The 19,428-nt window shown below is 46.2% G+C and overlaps 1 protein-coding gene across 9 annotated transcripts in view; it reads left to right on the top strand.

The window, feature by feature from the left end:
• The window catches only part of LOC147105924 (protein piccolo-like), a 917,910-nt gene that overhangs the window by 614,610 nt on the left and 283,872 nt on the right, over positions 1 to 19,428 (top strand). For 7 of the 9 annotated variants that reach the window (XM_086010851.1, XM_086010854.1, XM_086010852.1 and 4 more), the window contains 3 exons: positions 6,013 to 6,221; positions 17,522 to 17,569; positions 18,695 to 18,825. In XM_086010851.1, the coding sequence (XP_085866977.1) occupies positions 6,013 to 6,221; positions 17,522 to 17,569; positions 18,695 to 18,825 (388 nt within the window). Of the gene's footprint in view, positions 1 to 6,012; positions 6,222 to 17,521; positions 17,570 to 18,694; positions 18,829 to 19,428 lie in introns of those variants that run through there. The other 2 variants (XM_086010857.1, XM_086010859.1) reach the window with 2 other exon arrangements.

The following is a 19,428-nucleotide window of genomic DNA, read 5'->3' on the forward strand; positions in this document are numbered from 1 at the left end:
TTCGCTAGTTCTTGTTAAGACTGTCCTGCGCAAGCTGGGCCCGTGCCCAAGTATTTATACTCTCCCTGGACACCGCCACCCGCAGGCCGCTCAGTATTATTTCATAAGTCTTTCTTTCATGAATAACTGATTCATGTCAATTAGTATTAGTAAAAAAGTAGTACTGAAGAAATTAATGGGAATGAAAGTCAATAAATCCGTTGGACCTGATAGGTTACATCCTCGGGTTTTAAAAGAGGTGGCTGTAGAGATAGTGGATGCATTGGTTGTCATCTTCCAAAATTCCATAGATTCTAGAACGGTTCCCACGGATTAGAAGGTAGCAATGTAAGCCCACCAGTTAAGAAAGGAGGGAGAGAGAAAACAGGGAACTACAGACCAGTTAGCCTGATATTAATAGTAGGGAAAATGCTAGAATCTATTAATTTTTTTAATTATTTGTTCATGGGATGTGGGCGTCGCTGGCAAGGCCAGCCTTTATTGTGCATCCCTAGTTGCCCTTGAGAAGGTGGTGGTGAGCCGCCTTCTTGAACCACTGCAGCCTGTGCGGTGAAGGTGCTCCCACAGTGCTGTTAGGGAGAGTTTTCCAGGATTTTGACCCAACGACGATGAAGGAACGGCGATATACTTCCAAGTCAGGATGGTGTGTGACTTGGAGGGAACTTGGAGGTGGTGGTGTTCCCATGCGCCTGCTGCCCTTGTCCTTCTAGGTGGTAGAGGTCATGGGTTTGGGAGGTGCTGCCGAAGAAGCCTTGGTGAGTTGCTGCAGTGCATCTTGTAGATGGTACACACTGCAGCCACGGTACGCCGGTGGTGGAGGGAGTGAATGTTTAAGGTGGTGGATGGGGTGCCAATCAAGTGGGCTGCTTTGTCTTGGATGGTGTTGAGATTCTTGAGTGTTGTTGGCGCTGCACTCATCCAGGCAAGTGGAGAGTATTCCATCACAATCCTGACTTGTGCCTTGTAGATGGTGAAAAGGCTTTGGGGAGTCAGGAGGTGAGACACTCGCCGCAGAATACCCAGCCTCTGATCTGCTCTTGTTGTCACAGTATTTATGTGGCTGGTCCAGTTAAGTTTCTGGTCAATGGTGACCTCCAGGATGTTGATGGTGGGGGATTCGGCGATGGTAATGCCGTTGAATGTCAAGGGGTGGTGGTTAGATGCTCACTTGTTGGAGATAGTCATTGCCTGGCACTTGTGTGGCGCGAATGTTACCTGCCACTTATCAGCCCAAGCCCAAATGTCGTCCAGGTCTTGCTGCATGTGGGCATGGAATGCTTCATTATCTGAGGAGTTGCAAATGGCACTGAACACTGTGCAGTCATCAGCAAACATCCCCATTTCTGACCTTATGATGGAGGGAAGGTAATTGATGAAGCAGGTGAAGATGGTTGGGCCTAGGACCCTGCCCTGAAGAACTCCTGCAGCAATATCCTGGGGCTGTGATGATTGACCTCCAGCCACCTTCCTTTGTGCTAGGTATGACTTCAGCCCATGGGTAGTTTTCCCCCTGATTCCCATGGACTTCAGTTTTACTAGGGCTCCTTGATGCCACACTCAGCCAAATGCTGCCTTGATGTCAAGAGCAGTCACTCTCACCTCACCTCTGAAATTCAGAACCCTTGTCCATGTTTGGATCAAGGCTGTAATGAGGTCTGGAACCGAGTAGTCCTAGCGGAACCAAAACTGGGCATCAGTGAGGAGATTATTGGTGAGTAACTGCTGCTTGATAGCACTGTCGACAACACCTTCCATCACTTTGCTGATGATTGAGAGTAGACTGGTGGGGTGATAATTGGCCGGATTGGATTTGTCCTGCTTTTCGTGGACAGGACATACCTGGGCAGTTTTCCACATTGTCGGATAGATGCCAGTGTTGTAGCTGTACTGGAACAGCTTGGCTAGAGGCGCGGCTAGTTCTGGAGCACAAGTCTTCAGCACGACAGCCGGGATGTTATCGGGCCCACAGCCTTTGCTGTATCCTGTGCACTCAGCCATTTCTTGATATCACGTGCAGTGAATCGAATTGGCTGAAGACTGGCTTCTATGGTGGTGGGGACTTCAGGAGGAGGCCGATATGGATCATCCACACGGCACTTCTGGTTGAAGGTGGTTGCAAACGCTTCAGCCTTGTCTTTTGCACTCATGTGCTGGGCTCCACCATCATCGAGGATGGGAATATTCATGGAACCTCCTCCTCCCGTTAGTTGTTTAATGGTCCTCCACCATTCACGACTGGATGTGGCAGGACTGCAGAGCTTTGATCTGATCCGTTGATTGTGGAATCACTTAGCTCTGTCTATAGCATGCTGCTTCCGCTTTTTAGCATGCATGTAGTCCTGTGTTGTAGCTTCCCCAGGTTGTCACTGCATTTTTAGGTACGCCTGGTGCTGCTCCTGGCATGCTCTTCTACACTCCTTATTGAACCAGGTTTGGTCCCCTAGCTTGATGGTTATGGTAGAGTGAGGGATATGCCGGGCCATGAGGTTACAGATTGTGGTGGAATACAATTCTGCTGCTGCTGATGGCTCACAGCGCCTCATGGTTGCCCAGTTTTGAGCTGCAGTTCTGAATCTATCCCATTTAGCACGGTGGTAGTACCACAACACGATGGAGGGTGTTCTCTGTGTGAAGACGTGACTTCGTCTCCACAATGACTATACGGTGGTCACTGCTACCAATGCTGTCATGAACAGATGCATCTGCAACAGGTAGATTGGTGAGGATGAGGTCAAGTAGGTTTTTCCCTCATGTTGGTTCACTCACCACCTGTCGCAGGCCCAGACTGGCAACTATGTCCTTCAGGACTCGGCCAGCTCGGTCAGTAGTGGTGCTACTGAGCCACTCTTGGTGATGGACATTGACGTCTCCCACCCAGAGTACATTCTGTGCCCTTGCTACTCTCAGTGCTTCTTCCAAGTGGTGTTCAACATGGAGGAGTACTGATTCATCAACCGAGGGAGGGCAGTAGGTGGTAATCAGCAGGAGGTTTCCTTGCCCATGCTTGCCCTGAAGCCATGAGACTTCATGGGGTCTGGAGTCAATGTTGAGGACTCCCAGTGTCACTCCTTCCCGACTGTACGCCACCGTGCCGCCACCCCTGGTGGATCTGTTCTGCCGGTGAGACAGGACATACCCAGGGGTGGTGCTGGAGGAGTTTGGGACATTGGCTGAAAGGTATGATTCTGTGAGTATGACTATGTCAGGCTGTTGCTTGACTAGTCTGTGCGACAGCTCTCCCAATTTTGGCACAAGTTCCCAGATGTTGGTGAGGAGGACTTTGCAGGGCCAACTGGGCAGGGTGTGTCATTGTCGTGTCTGTAGCCGGTGCCGAGGTCGATGCCGGGTGGTCCGTCCGGTTTGATTCTTACTGTTTTTTGTAGCAGTTTTTTTATAACTGAGTGGCTCGCTCGGCCATTTCAGAGGGCAGTTAAGAGTCAACCACATTGCTGTGGATATAGGCCAGACCAGGTAAGGATTGTAGATTTCCTTCCCTAAAAGACATTATTGAACCAGATGGGTTATTACGACAAACCGATAGTTTCATGGTCGCCTTTACTGATACTAACGTTTTTTCCAGATTTATTTAATTAACTTAATTTAAATTCCCCAGCTGCCGATTTCAACTCAGGGGCTGGATTTTATTTACCGAGACGAGTTGGAGGCGGGACTGTTGCCTTCCGGGTTCTAGTCCCGCCCCCAGCGATGTCTGACGAACTGACGCTATTTTGCCCTGATTGGCCTTGTTAAGCCCGCTCTGCGGGCTTTGTGGCCAATTAAGGGAAAGCCAGTGTCAGATGACGTCAGTTGATGACGCTTCATATGCCGGTTTTCTTAAAGGCATATGCAGCACATTTGTTTGACAGATGATTTGACAGTGTTTGACAGCATTGAGATGTTGTCAAACACTGACAATCACTGTCCAAAGATGAGCCCTTGTACCCAGAATCTCCAATTACTCTCTCCCTAGGATAAAACAGATGGCAGCTGCAGCTGAGATTGCAGAAGCCATCTGTCACTTCTCCCGATGAGATGAGACCACACAAACACTTCACAGCTTGTCACCTGCAGAAACATCTAACCACATTAAAAATTACTTTTGTAACATTCTCTCACCTTTCATACTCACCATTGTCACATTGCATCCTCCCCACCACTCCTGCAGCTGTCTTCTATATACCAACATAACAACAGACCCACAGCAGCCTCACTTACCCTGGCGGGGTTCCCTGACGTCGGGAAGCCCGCAGCAGAAGTTTCAAAATGGGAAAAAGCCTCTTAACTGCCTGTTAACTACCTGTTGACAGGCAGTTAAGTGGCTGTAATCCTCTTCCCGCCGCTAGGAGTTGGGTCCCTGCACAAATCGTGGACCCGACTCCCAGGAAGATTAGTTGGAAACGGGTTCGGGACCCACTCCCGTTTTAAAAATTTTTTCTAGCAGTCCCGCCTCCAATTCCGCCTCCTCAGGGCTGGTAAAATCCAGCCCCACATCTCCGGGTCATTAGTCCAGGCCTCTGGATTACTAGTCCAGTAACATAACCACTATGCTACCGTTCCTGATTAAGGACGTGGTATCAGGGCACTTAGCCTCACACGCTGCTCAATGCACAATCCCCAATCACTCACCTACCAACTATCTGCACCAATGACGAGGCACATCTCCCTTTCCTAGCCTCACGTCACCCCCTTGGAGGAGATGATGCAGGCCATTCTTGGCATGGGCATGGTTAAGCCCTTGGCCTGAGGCAGGGCTGAAAGGTTACAAGATGCTGGTATCCTCGTACATTATCCTCCTTCTAGCATGCACCTCCTGCTTTCCCGCCCTCCCATCAGCACAACTCCACCCTTGTGTCTTCCTCATTTCACACACCCAAGAAATGCAGCCTGCCCAGCTAGTGGGTCAGCAAGAAGAGGCAGCCTGCCCAGCCAGTGGGACCGCAGGCGGATGATTCCATCCCAGATATCCCGGCCACAAAGGGGCTGTCTGGGATGCATCCTTCCATCTGATTCCTCCTCTTCGGCTTCCTCCTCTTCTGCGTCTTCCTCTTCCCTCTGCAAGTGGATGCTGTAAATGTGAAATGACAGCATAAAATGCTGGAAATACTCAGTTGGTCAGGCAGCATGTCGACCTGAGACGTGAACTCTGTTTTTCTCTCCACGGATGTTGCATGACCTGCTGAGTATTTGCAGCATGTTCTGTCTTCTCAAAGGTATTCATTTACCATCCGAGCCCTTGCATGCGTCCAGCAGCACTCCCTACACACTTACAAAAACTTTTCCCATCTCTTGCAGCAAGCCACCACTTCAATAAAATCAAAAAAAAACAGTCCATACCCTTTAATTCAAACTTGCCTGAATGATGTGTGTGTCCACTGTTAGCCTGCTTAGGAGCCGGCGCTGAATTCAGTGCTAGAGTCAAAGTTCACGTTGGTGAAGTTTCGGCGTTGCACGCCAATTGACGTCACCATGCTGACTTTTTTTTTTTAACAGGGCACTACCAGTTACCGGCAGTGCAAAGGGGGAGAAGAATATGGCGGCTGCTGCGGGACCTGCCACCAGCTGGTGAAAGAGCGGCAGCCGCCATTTTATCTCCATTTCATGGCGCTGCGGAGTGGCAGTGAGTACATGAATTTCTAGCCCAATATTTCTGACGAGATCCTGCCATTAAATTGAGCGGGACCTCCGTCTTTCCCCTATTTCCGGGTTGCCAGTCGCCCTGCTATTTCCCTGGCTGCCTGTCAATATCAAGGCCCATGAGTTCATAGAGAAGCAGTTGCTGCCATTCACCAACAACAACTTGTATTTATATAGTGAATATATATTCACTCTAATAAGTAGTTGCCTATTAACTCTTTAAACATTGGAGCCAAAGAAACATCTGGAATCACGACACGTTTGTTTTCTGTCACTAGCTGAAGTTGCATGAATATAAGTTTCAGAAACATCAGTGCCTTTTTGTATGTGATTATATTGATGTTCTTTTCTTAAGCAATGTGTTGAATTTTTTTTCAGGAGAAAAGCAAAGGTCGCCAGGAGTTGACCCAAAACAGCTGGCTGCAGAACTACAGAAGGTGTCTCAGCAGGCACCTTCCGTGGTTACCTCAGCCACAGAGAAAGGAGCCCACACCCATTCAGGAACTACATCAACTGCCTCTAGCGCTGTCCCCAGTCCTGGCCAACCTGCTTCACCTTCAGTTAGCAAAAAGCGACACAGCAGCAAGGTGAGCAAATACCCTCAAACCATAAGCTTCTTACTAACATTGAAAGCAAAATCAATTTGCCAATGAAACATGTGGTGGTGTTTTATAGGAATCAGCCATTGGACTGATTGAATTTAGTAAAATCTGGTTTATAAAGTATACATCTGCAAAAAAAGTTTACTGAAGTGAAAAAATATCTAGTAATTCATTAGAGGAATATATAAGTCACTGGACTCGCTCAGTTTAGAGATCAGGCATTAAAGAACAAAATTAATCTAACAGTGGAGACTAGGGGCTAAAAATTGAGTAGCGCCTCAAACTTCGCAGCGCCCTGGAAAAATTAGTGCCCCCGCGAAGGAAATTGAGTGGTAGCGCCCTAAGAGGGAAGTGGGGCGCTACTGGAAGCGCCCCACCTCCCTCTTGGGGCGCTGCGAGGGAATATCGCGGTGCTGTGGTATTGCAAGCCTTCATCCCCTTCTTAAAGGGATTGGAGTGCCGGCATTAAGCCTGGCACTCGAGAAGTGCCGGGCTCATGGAGCGCAGCCGGCACTCCGCGGGGCGGGCGGGTAAGGAGGCCGGGGACGGGAGAGGAGGCAGGTGCTGGCAGGCGGTCAGCAACAAAAATGGCTGCCCCGCACCTCCCCTTTAACTAGCGCTTCCCTGGCCGCAGGTAGGCCCTCCTGACCCCGTCGGACATAGCGTCCGGCAGTAAGTCAGGGGCGCTCCTGAAGATCGCGACCGGGGCACTGCGCACGGCGATGATGTCATTGTCGCTGGCTACTGGTTACCGCTGTTGCTAACCTCCCGCTGAATTTCGCGGGAGGCGTTGGTGGCGCCCGGGCGCTAGTTGGTTTGCGCCCTGTTAGGGCACTAACGGGAGGCACAAAGCAACAGAATATTTCCCCCGAGAACTATAGTGAGAAGTAACCTAAACAGACGGCCCGAATTAAGGTGCAAACTGATTGAAACACATAGCATAAAATGGTTGAGACAAGAAATGACCATTCAATTGTCCTGCCCACTCAGTCATTCGGGTTCATGTACAAGTCCTGGTCACCCAGTCATTCGGGTTCATGTACAAGTCCTGCCCACCCAGTCATTCGGGTTCATGTACAAGTCCTGCCCACCCAGTCATTCGGGTTCATGTACAAGTCCTGCCCACCCAGTCATTCGGGTTCATGTACAAGTCCTGCCCACCCAGTCATTCGGGTTCATGTACAAGTCCTGCCCACCCAGTCATTCGGGTTCATGTACAAGTCCTGGTCAGTCCAAGCCCTTCAGAGCAGGCCAGCCAACATTCGTATATTTGACAACACTACCATGGCACCAACACCATAGCTCTTCCATTCCTGCTGAATCAATGGGCTTTACTTATATTGTACTCAGTAACATCAGCCTACATTTGCCTTTTGCTGCTTTGAATGAGTGCTGTCTTGTCGTACTTTAGTTTGCTCCAAACTTCTCTTCCGTAATTCCTGGTGGCTGGTTTTTAAAGGGGCATAGGCAGTGTTCTGGTCCTCCTGCTGTAGTGATTCCATTGCTCAGGAAGACTTGAGAGAGGGAAAGAAAATAGCAGAAAAGGTTAGAAAATTAGGAATGGAATTAGCGCACCCACCAGTAAATAAATATTGACCCAGAAATTCGGGCCTCCATGGGTGAGTACGCACGGGGTACTCACCCGTAGGCCCGATGGAAGTGCCGGTTTCCTGCATGCACTGCGCATGCGTGGGAAACCGGCACTTCCGTTCCTCTGAAAGCAGGGGTTCAGAGGTCGAACGCGTGCATGGGGGAGGCTGCGCGTGCGCATCGAACTTACGTTTTTTTTCCAGGTTTTTCCGGGAGGGTAAGTCTGCAGAAGTTAGAAATTTAAAAAGCAGGCGTAAGGCCTGCTTTTTACAAGGTAAGTGGTGAATTAATTAAAATTAAAACATTTTTCCCACAGGTTTATTATTTTTAAATACTTTAAAGCAAGGTAAGTTTATTTTTAGCCCCGTTAGAGTATAAAATTATTTTTTTCAAAAATTTAAGTTATTGTTTAAAATAGTTATTTCATGTAATTTATAGGTTATTTTAAAAATGTGATGTTTTAAAAAAATTTATTTGAACGTTTAGGGATGTTTTGGGGCCGTAGTATTTATAAGTCTTGACAGCACTTCCTGTCAAGACTTATGAATGGAGCACGTGATCCCAGGGGACGCATCAAACTAACTGCGCCCCTGGGATACGCAAGCACTGCGCACCGGTAGTTGGAGCAGGCCCCGGATCGGAATTCCACGGGGCCCGACAGCTCAACGGCCGGTGCGCAAGTTAAGTGCAGGTCAGGGGCTTGCACCCGCAGGAAGCCCCCGACCCGAATTTCTGGGCCATTAACAAGACAATTTCAAAGCTGAAGAGATATATACACACTCATATAACCACACAGACACATGTAACAGATGCATTATCTCAATGAATGCAGAGATTTTTTAAATGTGCTGCATTATTTGGCACAGTATACTCGCCAGATTTTTTACATGGCAATCAGTGTGCAAGCATCCTTTTCACTTTAATGCAAGGACCTCCCCTTTAAGAGTTGTCTCTTTTGGCTCCTTATACCTGCCTGTTCCTGGTATTAGGGCCGTGATTTCCCCTACCTCAGCGGGTCCGGTGCAGCCGGGGTCGGTGGCGGGTTGCGACCTTGCTGCTGGCTCCAGCCCACTGTCCAAAGTGATCTTACGCTGATTGGGTACGAAAACCCCATAAGCATGAATGGGGATGACATTAAAAATAAATTTAACATAACAAATAAATAAATAAAACATTACATATTTAAAATTGATTAAAATACAATATAATTAAACATTTAAAACAAAAAATTATTTTTTTGACAAATAAATTTATGCATTTTAAATGGTCTAAAAATAAACTTACCTTATTGTACATGTGTTTTAATGTTTAACTGAATAAAAAAAAATTATTTTAATATTTTTTAAATCTCTTACGCTGGCAAAAGCAGGCCTTATGCCTGCTTTTACCAGGCCTAAAAATTTCATGGGCATTCGCTGGGCAAATAGCGCAACTCTCCGCCCACGGAGGCCCTTCTGCTGGAGATGCGGAGGATCTTTCAAGAAGACTCTTGACACATCGCAAGTTTCGGGTTTTAGCACATTACCTTCACATGCCTAAACCCGGAACTTGCGCGGGCCCTATGGGTGTGGTCGCACCTCATACGCACCCGTAGGACCCGCAAATTATGGCCCATTATTTTTATTCTCTCTCAAGAGAACCTGTTTTTTTCAAAATGAAATGATTTGACATTGTCAGGCATTATTATTTATTTTTGCAAGTGAATAGTCTACAACCCAAACATTCTATAATAACCCATGGATGTGAAAGGTCATTGAGAATCACCAGTGATAGCCTGGCTTGAATCTTGAGAAGACCTGATTTAACTCCTCAGTATTAACTAGCACTATAAAGTAATGTTGGTGTTGTAGATGAACATTAATGGAACTCTTGTGTACCAGCCAGCTTCAAGTAGGAGATTACTGGATTAAAGAATAACATATTCAGTTGGTTTATCTCAAAGAAACATGTTGGTGTTGTGGGTTAGAACAACCAGTGTGGCAAATCTGGAATGAAAGAAACTGATATTGGGAATATCTGTAATAAATCTTATTCTGTTTGTCTGTCTTATCTGTGTAGGCAATTTCTGCAATGGAATAGTTTTGTTATCTTCTAATTAAATACTTACAAATCCTAACTGGTACAGTTCCCCATAGGCATCATTCTTCAAGCTTGTATGCATGTTTTTTTTTCCAAGTTATTGTGCTTTCTGTGAACTCACCATACTCCAACCCAGTAAAGTTATGAAATTAGGTTTCATACATTCAGTATAATCAATATTTAAAGTCACTTAAATAATATTCTGTTATTTAATTTCTCACCAGTTTGCTCCTCTCCTGGAGCTATTGACTGTGCAGTTCCACAAGCACCAATTACCATCTAGCCCAAGTGACCTTTGCTAGTGTGTGGATCTTGATAGTGAGTTTCAGCAGGACATTTCACCATCAGGGGTGGGGGCATCATAACTGACGCTGGCCTCACCTGACCCCCATTACTTCCAGCAGTAATCACTGCATTGTAATCAGCAGCGAGAACCTTGGCCAATTATTCTACTTCCACCCCCACCGATATTGAGGTCAGTTATAGTGCCCCAGCATCCTCAATACGATCAGGGATCAAACCTATGACCATCCTGCTTTGTATGGATTAGTTACTAACTCACTAAACTATCGGGAAGCAAAAGTAATGCGTTCCTAAGGACTGGTAATGCAGCAGTTTGCAATGATGGCCTTTAAACTCTGTCACTTTGGTTTAAATCTAGCCTAAATTAATTAGATTGAAATCTTTCTCTGAGGGCTGTAATTATCTTTAATTAAATTAAGTTTATCAGTCTTAACATAGTTCTGGCTGGTCATGAGTCAAAAGTACAAACCTTCTCATAATTTAGAACAAAATTAAATTGAATTGACAGCCTCAATGAAGGACGGCTGGCTTGGGAAATGGAAATAGCCCAGTAGAAGGTGTTTTTCTAAAGCTGGAGTTAAGGTGCATTAAGGTCCAATGCATTCAGCCATACAGTATTGACCTGGAAGTGTTTGGTAATGACAGCATGACATAAAACTGGACAAATGTTTATCGAATGGGCCGATTGGCCTTTTCTCGCTAAACTCTCTTGTGTTCATGTGTTTCACTCTGTGGAGCTGACCTTTTATCTGAGCAAACACAACATTTACGCAGAGATGTCAATCAAAAGTAGTCACAGAGTACACCTGGGTTGTAGAGCACAATTATGAAAGAATACAGAAGAGAGAGAGTACAAGGAGAGTAAGATTGAAGTAAAAAGCAGAGAGAAACACAGAAGGGATGCCTCTGAAGTTGCAATACATTAAAAAGGTGGAATGTGTTAAATCCGTGAATCTTGATATATGGTGTCCTTCAATAAATAGACAGAGACTGCAGAGGAACAATCAACGGTGTTAACTGGATGAGGGTTACTCGAAAACTAAAAGTACAAATCCCTACTCAGGGTTTATATACAGGTGTGGTCACTGCCGGTACTACAGTATACAGGAGCTGTAAAAAGTAGTTCTCCCCTTAAAGGTACATACACTACAATTCCTCCCTTTTTAGATTAACAGTACCATAACATTCATTTAACAATTAAATATCAACTAATTACAATTAACACTTTTAACATGCAACATTAACTGAAAATAGTCTATTTATAAATTCAGTCTTTGGGGAGGCTTCCTAATCCTTTCTGGATAGCGCCTTTCCTGAGTGTCTTGCTCTTGGTGCTGAGGTGATTCTGGCCCCCTGTCATCGGTTGGTTCATCAGCTTCCGATGCTACTGTTTCTGCGTTACATGCTACCGGTATGTCGGGTTCATCACCAGGTACGTATGGGCGAGACATGGGGTTGACTCGTTCCTGTGACTCTAGGATCTGGTCAACATGGCGTCTCACAATGTTCTCCCCAACGTCCACTGTGTACATTAGTGGCCCCTGCCGTGTGCATATCGTTCCTGGTTGCCATTTCTCTGTTTGGTAGTCGCGGGCCAAGACTGGTTGCCCTACATTGAAGCTCCTTGTCGGCTTCTCATTGATGTGCTGGAATTGCTTATTCTCAACATCTCTTCGTACATTTGGTCTGAGCAAATCCATACGAGATCTCAACCTTCGGTTAAAGAACATCATGGCCGGGGTCTGGTTGGTGACTGCATGTGTCGCATTTCTGTAGGCTAACAGGAAATTGTCCACCTTGTGCTGCAGTGGAATGTCGTCATCGCACATGGCCCTTACTGCTTTCTTAAAGGTTTGTACGAACCTCTCAGCCAATCCATTTGTGGCTGGATGATACGGGGCGGATGTGTAATGCATTACCCCATTCCTCTTCATAAATTTTCGAAACTCCTCGGACACAAACTGTGGTCCGTTATCAGAGCAAATCTGCTCTGGCAAGCCGTTCCTGGCAAATATGGTCCGTAGGACTGCAATAGTTTTCTCCGTGGTGGTGGAGGGCATTTTGATCACCTCAGGCCATTTCGAGTGCGCATCCACGGCTATTAAAAACATTGAGTCCATGAATGGACCAGCAAAATCAATATGCACCCGTTGCCATGGAGTTGAGGGCCACTCCCATGGGTGTAGAGGGGCATGTGGTGGTGCATTTTGGACCTTCTGGCATCCTGAGCAGCTCTTTGTCAGGTCCTCGATTTGCTGATCGATCCCCAGCCACCACACATAAGCCCTAGCAAGGCTTTTCATTTTCACCCCTCCCAGATGGCCTTCGTGAAGCTCATTGAGCACTCTCTCCCTTAACTTGGGTGGAATTACCACTCGGGATCCACACATCAAGGTCCCCTGGCATACTGACAGCTGTTCTCTTCTGGATGAGAATGCTGGCAACAGTGAGTCGCCATGTGCTGGCCATCCCTTCACCGTCAAGTCATATACCCGAGACAGTGTCGGGTCATTTCGGGTCTCCTCTATATCGGCGTTACAGGCAAGCGTTCAATTATAGTCGAATGAAATATTTCGACAGGGTCCACTGCTGCTGCTTCCTCCGCAGTAGGCAGTGGCAGGCGTGATAGCCCATCAGCGTTTCCATGCTGTTTCGTGCCCTTATACTCGATTTCATATTGGTTGGCCCCTAGAAAAAGGGACCATCTTTGTAGCCGTTGCGCAGTCATCACCGGAACGCTCTTCTTTGGATTAAAGATGGAGACAAGTGGTTGGTGGTCAGTCAGCAAAGTGAACTTCTGCCCGTGCAGATAGTGGTTGAACTTTTTCACTCCCCACACTAGGCTGAGGGCCTCCCTGTCAATCTGGGCGTAGTTACGCTCGGCTGAGGTTAGTGATCGTGACGCAAAGGCTATTGGCCTCTCTGAGCCGTCCGAGAATTTGTGCGACAGCACCGCTCCAATGCCATAGGGTGATGCATCACACGCCAACCTAATTGGTAGTGCTGGGTTGAAATGAGCCAACACCTCTTTTGATGTGATCAATTCTTTGCTCTTCTGGAAAGCTCGTTTACATTCGTCATTCCACTTCCATGGTACCCCTGTTTGCAGCAGGGTGTTCAGTGGGTGTAGTACGGTAGACAAATTTGGCAAGAACTTATGGTAGTAGTTCACCAGCCCGAGGAACGACCTCAGTTGTGACACATTTTCCGGTGCTGGAGCCTTGACTACTGCCTCAGTCTTTTCAGGGGACTTATGTAACCCCTCTTCATCAATAACGTGGCCACAATACAAGATCTGCTTCTGGAAAAACTCACATTTGTGGCGATTAGTTCGGAGCCCATATTCCTTCAATCTAGTGAGCACCTGCTCCAGGTTGGCGAGGTGATCACTGTCATTTTCGCCCGTGACCAGGATGTCATCCAAATAACACTGGGTCCCTGGAATCCCTTGCAGGACTTGATCCATTGCCCTTTGCCAAATAGCCGGAGCTGATGCTACCCTGAACACCAGCCGGTTGTATTGGTAGAGACCTTTATGAGTGTTGATCGTGAGGTACTGTTTCGAGGCTTCTTCTACCTCCATTTGCAGGTACGCCTGGGCCAGATCAATCTTAGTGAAGCGTTTCCCTCCAGATAGCGAGGCGAAAATATCTTCAATCCGCGGAAGCGGATATTGTACCGTGTGAAGGACTGGGTTCACTGTCACCTTAAAGTCCCCACAGATGCGAACCTTCTTTGGTTCCCCAGGCGTATTACTCAATGAACTCTTCATTACAGGAACGATGGGTGTAGCCCACTCGCTCCAGTCCACTTTGGACAGTACTCCTGAACGTTCCAAACCTTCCAGCTCTGCTTCGACGGCTGGGCGGATCGCATAAGGCACCGGTCTGGCCTTAAAAAACTTTGGGCTTGCATTTTCCTCTATTTTGATCGTCGCTGTTATGCCATTTAGTGTTCCGAGTTCCTGCTGGAACACTTCTTGTGCGTCAGTTAGCATTTTTGACAGTCGTCCAGGTGTGACGTCGTCATCCTTTTTGGCATCGACAGTCAGTGCTTGTATGGAATGCCAATCTAGCTGTATCTTCCGGATCCATTCACGTCCTAGTAGTGGTGGTCCTCCCTCTGGCAATACATATAGGTCCATTTTTGGTGTTTCCTTGCCGTTATATATAACGTTCACCCTTATTTTTCCTTTGGGGTAGACTTTTTGCCCCGTGTACGTCTTCAAGACGATCTCTGTATCTCTCAAGGGTATATGTGAGAATAGCCGCTTGTAGTCCCTTCGGTTTATGACTGTTAGGGCTGATCCTGTGTCCAATTCCATTTTCACTTGGACTCCGGCTATCTTGAGCGTGACCCCGATAGTTTGGTGATCCTCCGTTTTGATCACATTATGCAGTTTCAGACAACCCAGCTCCTTGCTTCCGGAGTCTGTATCCCTTTTCTGTTCGTCTGAACTACTCTCCATCACCTTATGTACCTTCTTGTACTTCTCCTGTGGAGATTTCTTGCTGCTGGTTTTCTTTTCCGACCTGCAGACTCTTGCTATGTGTCCTACTTTTCCACACTGTCTGCACACTTGGTCCTTGAACCAGCAATCCTTATGGTCGTGTGTTGTTCTGCCGCAGCGATAGCACTTCACTGTTCCATATGCCATTTCATTTGTGCCACATTCTTGCGGTCTCCTTTGTATCTCAGCCGCGCCCCGTGCTGCTGCTTTGTGTGATACTGCATGCTGAAAGCCTTGTCCAGCGTAAGATCCTTTTCTGATAGAAGCCGTTTCTGGGTTCCTTCACTTTGAAGCCCACACACGAACTTGTCCCTTAAAGTATCTGCGAGTCCCGTTCCAAACTGGCAGTGTTTCGATAGCTTGCGCAGTTCCGTTAAATACTCAGCATTACTTTCATCTTTATGCTGGTTCCTTTTGTGAAACTTAAATCTTTCTGCTATCAGCAGCAGTGTGGGATTTAAGTGGTCCCGTAGGATTGACACTATGTTTTCAAAATTCTTTTCCGCTGGTTTCTCTGGGGTTACTAGGTTTCGCAGTAAGCCATACGTTTTTGCACCCATTGAATTCAACAATACCAGCGCTTTCTTGTCATCTGGCACTTAATTTGCCTTGCAGTGATCTACATAAATGATTTGGATGAGAATGTAAATGGTATGATCAGTAAGTTCGCGGATGACACGAAAATTGGTGGGGTGGTAAATTGCGAGGAGGAAAGCCTCAGGCTACAGGACGATATAAACGGGTTGGTCAGAGGGGCGGAATAGTGGCAAATGGAATTTAACCCTGAAAAGTGCGAGGTGATGCATTTTGGACGGACAAATAAGGCAAGGGAATACACAATGAGTGGTAGGACCCTAGGAAGTACAGAGGGTCAGAGGGACCTTGGTGTACATGTACATAGATCCCTGAAGGCAGCGGAACAGGTAGATAAGGTGGTTAAAAAGGCATATGGGATACTTGCCTTCATTAGCCGAGGCATAGAATATAAGAGCAGGGAGGTTATGATGGAGCTGTACAAAACGCTGGTGAGGCCACAGCTGGAGTACTGTGTGCAGTTCTGGTCGCCTCACTATAGGAAGGATGTGATTGCTTTGGAGAGGGTGCAGAGAAGATTCACCAGGATGTTACCTGGGATGGAGCGCCTCAGCTATGAAGAAAGACTAAACAGGCTGGGGTTGTTTTCCTTGGAGCAAAGAAGGCTGAGGGGGGACCTGATTGAGGTGTACAAAATGATGAGGGGCCTAGATAGGGTAGATAAAGAGGAACTTTTCCCCTTAGTAGGGGGGTCAATAACAAGGGGGCATAGATTCAGGGTAAGGGGCAGGAGATTTAGAGGGGATTTGAGGAGGAACTTTTTCACCCAGAGGGTGGTTGGAATCTGGAACTCACTGCCTGAAAGGATGGTAGAGGCAGGAACCCTCACAACATTCAAGAAGCATTTGGATGAGCACTTGAAATGCCACTGCATACAAGGCTATGGGCCAAATGCTGGAAAATGGGATTAGACTGGACAGGGATTGATGGACGGCGCAGACACGATGGGCCGAAGGGCCTCTTTCTGTGCTGTATAACTCTATGACTCTATGACTCTATACTTCAATGCGTTCGACATATGTCGTCCAATCTTCGACTTCATTGTCGAACGCTGTGATACTGCCACTCTTCGGCATTTTTTGGGGGGTTTTTTTTGGTGTGGTTAGACCGGCTCAAAATGGCATCTCCCGCGCTCTCCCTTCTTCTCCGCTGGCTCAAAATGGCGTCTCCCGCGCTTTCCTTCTCCGCTGCGGCTCAAAAATGGCGTCTCCCGCGCTCTCGCTTCTTCTCCGCTGCGGCTCAAAAATGGCGCCTCCCGCGCTCTCCCTTCTTCTCCGCTGCGGCTCAAATGGCGTCTCCCATGCTTTCTTTTCTTCCCCCGCGGACGCTGCTCAGCCCTTGAACACCGGCCGCGCTCTGCGCGTTTTCCTGCGCGCCTCTCTCGTTGACACCGCTCGGTCCTGAACCCCGGCTGCGCCCCGTGCGCTCTACCCTCTCTCTTACACCGTCAACACTGCTCGGCCTTCCCCTGTGCCGTCAGTCGGCTCCAGCCGCCGCCGTCCGGGAAGGGTCTGCGCCGTACCTGCTGCCAGCCCGTCTCGCTGGAGTCTCTGCCGGATGGTTGACGCCCATGCCCCTGGAATCGGCCTTCTTCTGCAGAGTTGCAGGTAGGTTCGAATCGACTCGTCGCCAATGTTAAATCCGTGAATCTTGATGTATGGTGTCCTTCAATAAATAGACATAGACTGCAGAGGAACAATCAACGGTGTTTACTGGATGAGGGTTACTCTAAAATTAAAAGTACAAATCCCTACTCAGGGTTTATATACAGGTGTGGTCACTGCCGGTACTACGGTATACAGGAGCTGTAAAAAGTAGTTCTCCCCTTAAAGGTACATACACTACAGAATGCTGGTTGGTCCTTTAGCTTTGGCATTATTATTGCTTTTTCCCAGCAACACTATCAGGACACCTGATTAAAATGGAATAGAGGAGTGGTCTGGCAGAAGGTAAGCAATGAGCAATTGACCACAGAAACAGGAGATGAAAGAGAGAAACAGTGTTGAAGCAGGGATAGCAATATAGAAAATATAAATATTAATTTCATAACTTTCAATATTTTTCATGTATGTATTCATTGTTACATATAAATAGAAAACCAACCCAACGTTCCAAGGAAATACCAGTTCCAGTTAAGAAGTAACAGTAACAGGAAATGTCTGATCATTAAATGGGAGCGTTATTGCATCTTATTTTCATTATTTTGCAGCCTCCTGAAACAGCAAGCAAGTCACATCCAATTACTGGTGAAATTCAGGTAAAGTTCAGGTGTCATTTTTATTCTGTGTTGCAGTTTATGCTTCATTCTTCTAACACTACACAGAATCAAACATGATTACTAAATTGAGCTATCGAGCTGCATTATAAAACCTGTCTACTTATCTGTTTTATATCTACATAAGATCATTGTAAAAATATATTGCACAAATAGGTACCACATTGAAACAGAGCAAGGTAATAATTGCAGCTTTATACCATTCCTTGAATTGTAAGTCTCTCAATTTAAAACTGCAAATAAATCTATGATGTCATACCAGGATGGTGCATAATGTGAAAGATCTGTTAGCGAGAGATTTGCAGGTCAGTTCTGAAGGTTTTTCTTGTGTGTGTGGTAATGATAGAAGCAGTATTTTATACATGATTAAATTATGTTGCTATTAGGGCTTCAGATGATCCTAGAGTATAAGTGGATATTTTCAAATGGAAATGGCTTTGGAAGCATGGAGACAATTTAGGCTCCCACTGGAAATTTGTATTGACACTGAAAGTCACACACAGTTATCTCTAAACCAGCAAATATGATTTCCCACCCCACTCCTTCACCTCCCCCTCCCCTCTCCCATTCTGGCAGCAAGCTCCTTTGATGGAGAGTGAAAGGTCCGATTGAGCTCATAATAATCACAGTAAGATTTTATTCCTCCCTGGCAAGTGACAGGAGCGTTGTGATGGATAGCGGAAATACCAATGATTTGTGGAGTCTGAGATATAATTCATATAGTTCGCTCCATGCATCATAAGGTCAGACTAGATCCAATTGGATCCAGAGCACCTGCAGGTGATCTTACATTCAGAACTGGCATCTACTTGACTGTTGCATTGGACCTGCTTATATATTGTTGTGACATCATAGAATGGTATTGGATGTAAAATTCTCTTGTCAATTTACTTATTCTGCAAACTACTGGGAGGTTTATGGAGATGAACAGTTAGATATGGCAATAGGGGAGTAGGAGAAGGAGAATTAAGTGGATAAGCTTACAGACCTAAATTAATCAATTTATTGCCTTTTGCAACTTGAACCCGCATCAGAAAATAAAAGCAACAACAAAAGAGATGTCCACTCCTTTTTCTTACTGTCACTTGGAATCCTTTTTTCCTTTAGTTACAAATGAACTATGACAAGCACGTTGGAAATCTCATTGTTCATGTTCTACAAGCCCGGAACCTTGCTCCGAGAGACAACAATGGTTATTCAGATCCATTTGTTAAAGTTTATCTTCTTCCAGGCAGAGGGTAAGGAAAGTATCTCATGAACAATAATGTATTTGCAAAATAAAACATTGTTCCCCTGATGCACTTGTAAAAATGCTTAGGGCTAGTATTAGATTAGTTTTCCTTTGTACACTGTAGAATTGCAGTTAAATAATGTTCATGGAGATTCTAGCCTTTCCACAGAAATTGTTTGCAGATGTGAAGGGCTACTAAGATGTTGGTTAGAGTTGCATTTTAAGTCTCTGTGACCTTGGCGACACTATTATTTAAGTCCTTTGTGCACATCAAATAAAATTAAAGAGAGAAGCTAACTCTGATCCAAAGGATTCCTGGTTGTGGGTTTGCTGTGTGTTAAAACTTTGTAAAGAGCTCTGGCATAACGTGCAGTGTGTTGCGATTTACCTGCAGAAAGCATTTCTAATTGGGGGTGGAGACAATGCTGCCACTTGACTGTCGGAGTTATCTTCTATGTCAGTTACCGTGAACTGCATGCAAATTATTTAAGGACGACACAGGCTTGATACCAAACCTTGGAACTACAAATATTGTCCCAGATATTACCATAATGGCATTAATATAAATCAGTGTGTTCTGTACAACAAAGATATTAGAATTTTTTTAAAC

The sequence above is a fragment of the Somniosus microcephalus genome, chromosome 17 (genome assembly GCF_052327205.1).
Source record: "Somniosus microcephalus isolate GS21.2 chromosome 17, FLI_Smic_1.0, whole genome shotgun sequence".
NCBI lineage: Eukaryota > Metazoa > Chordata > Chondrichthyes > Squaliformes > Somniosidae > Somniosus > Somniosus microcephalus.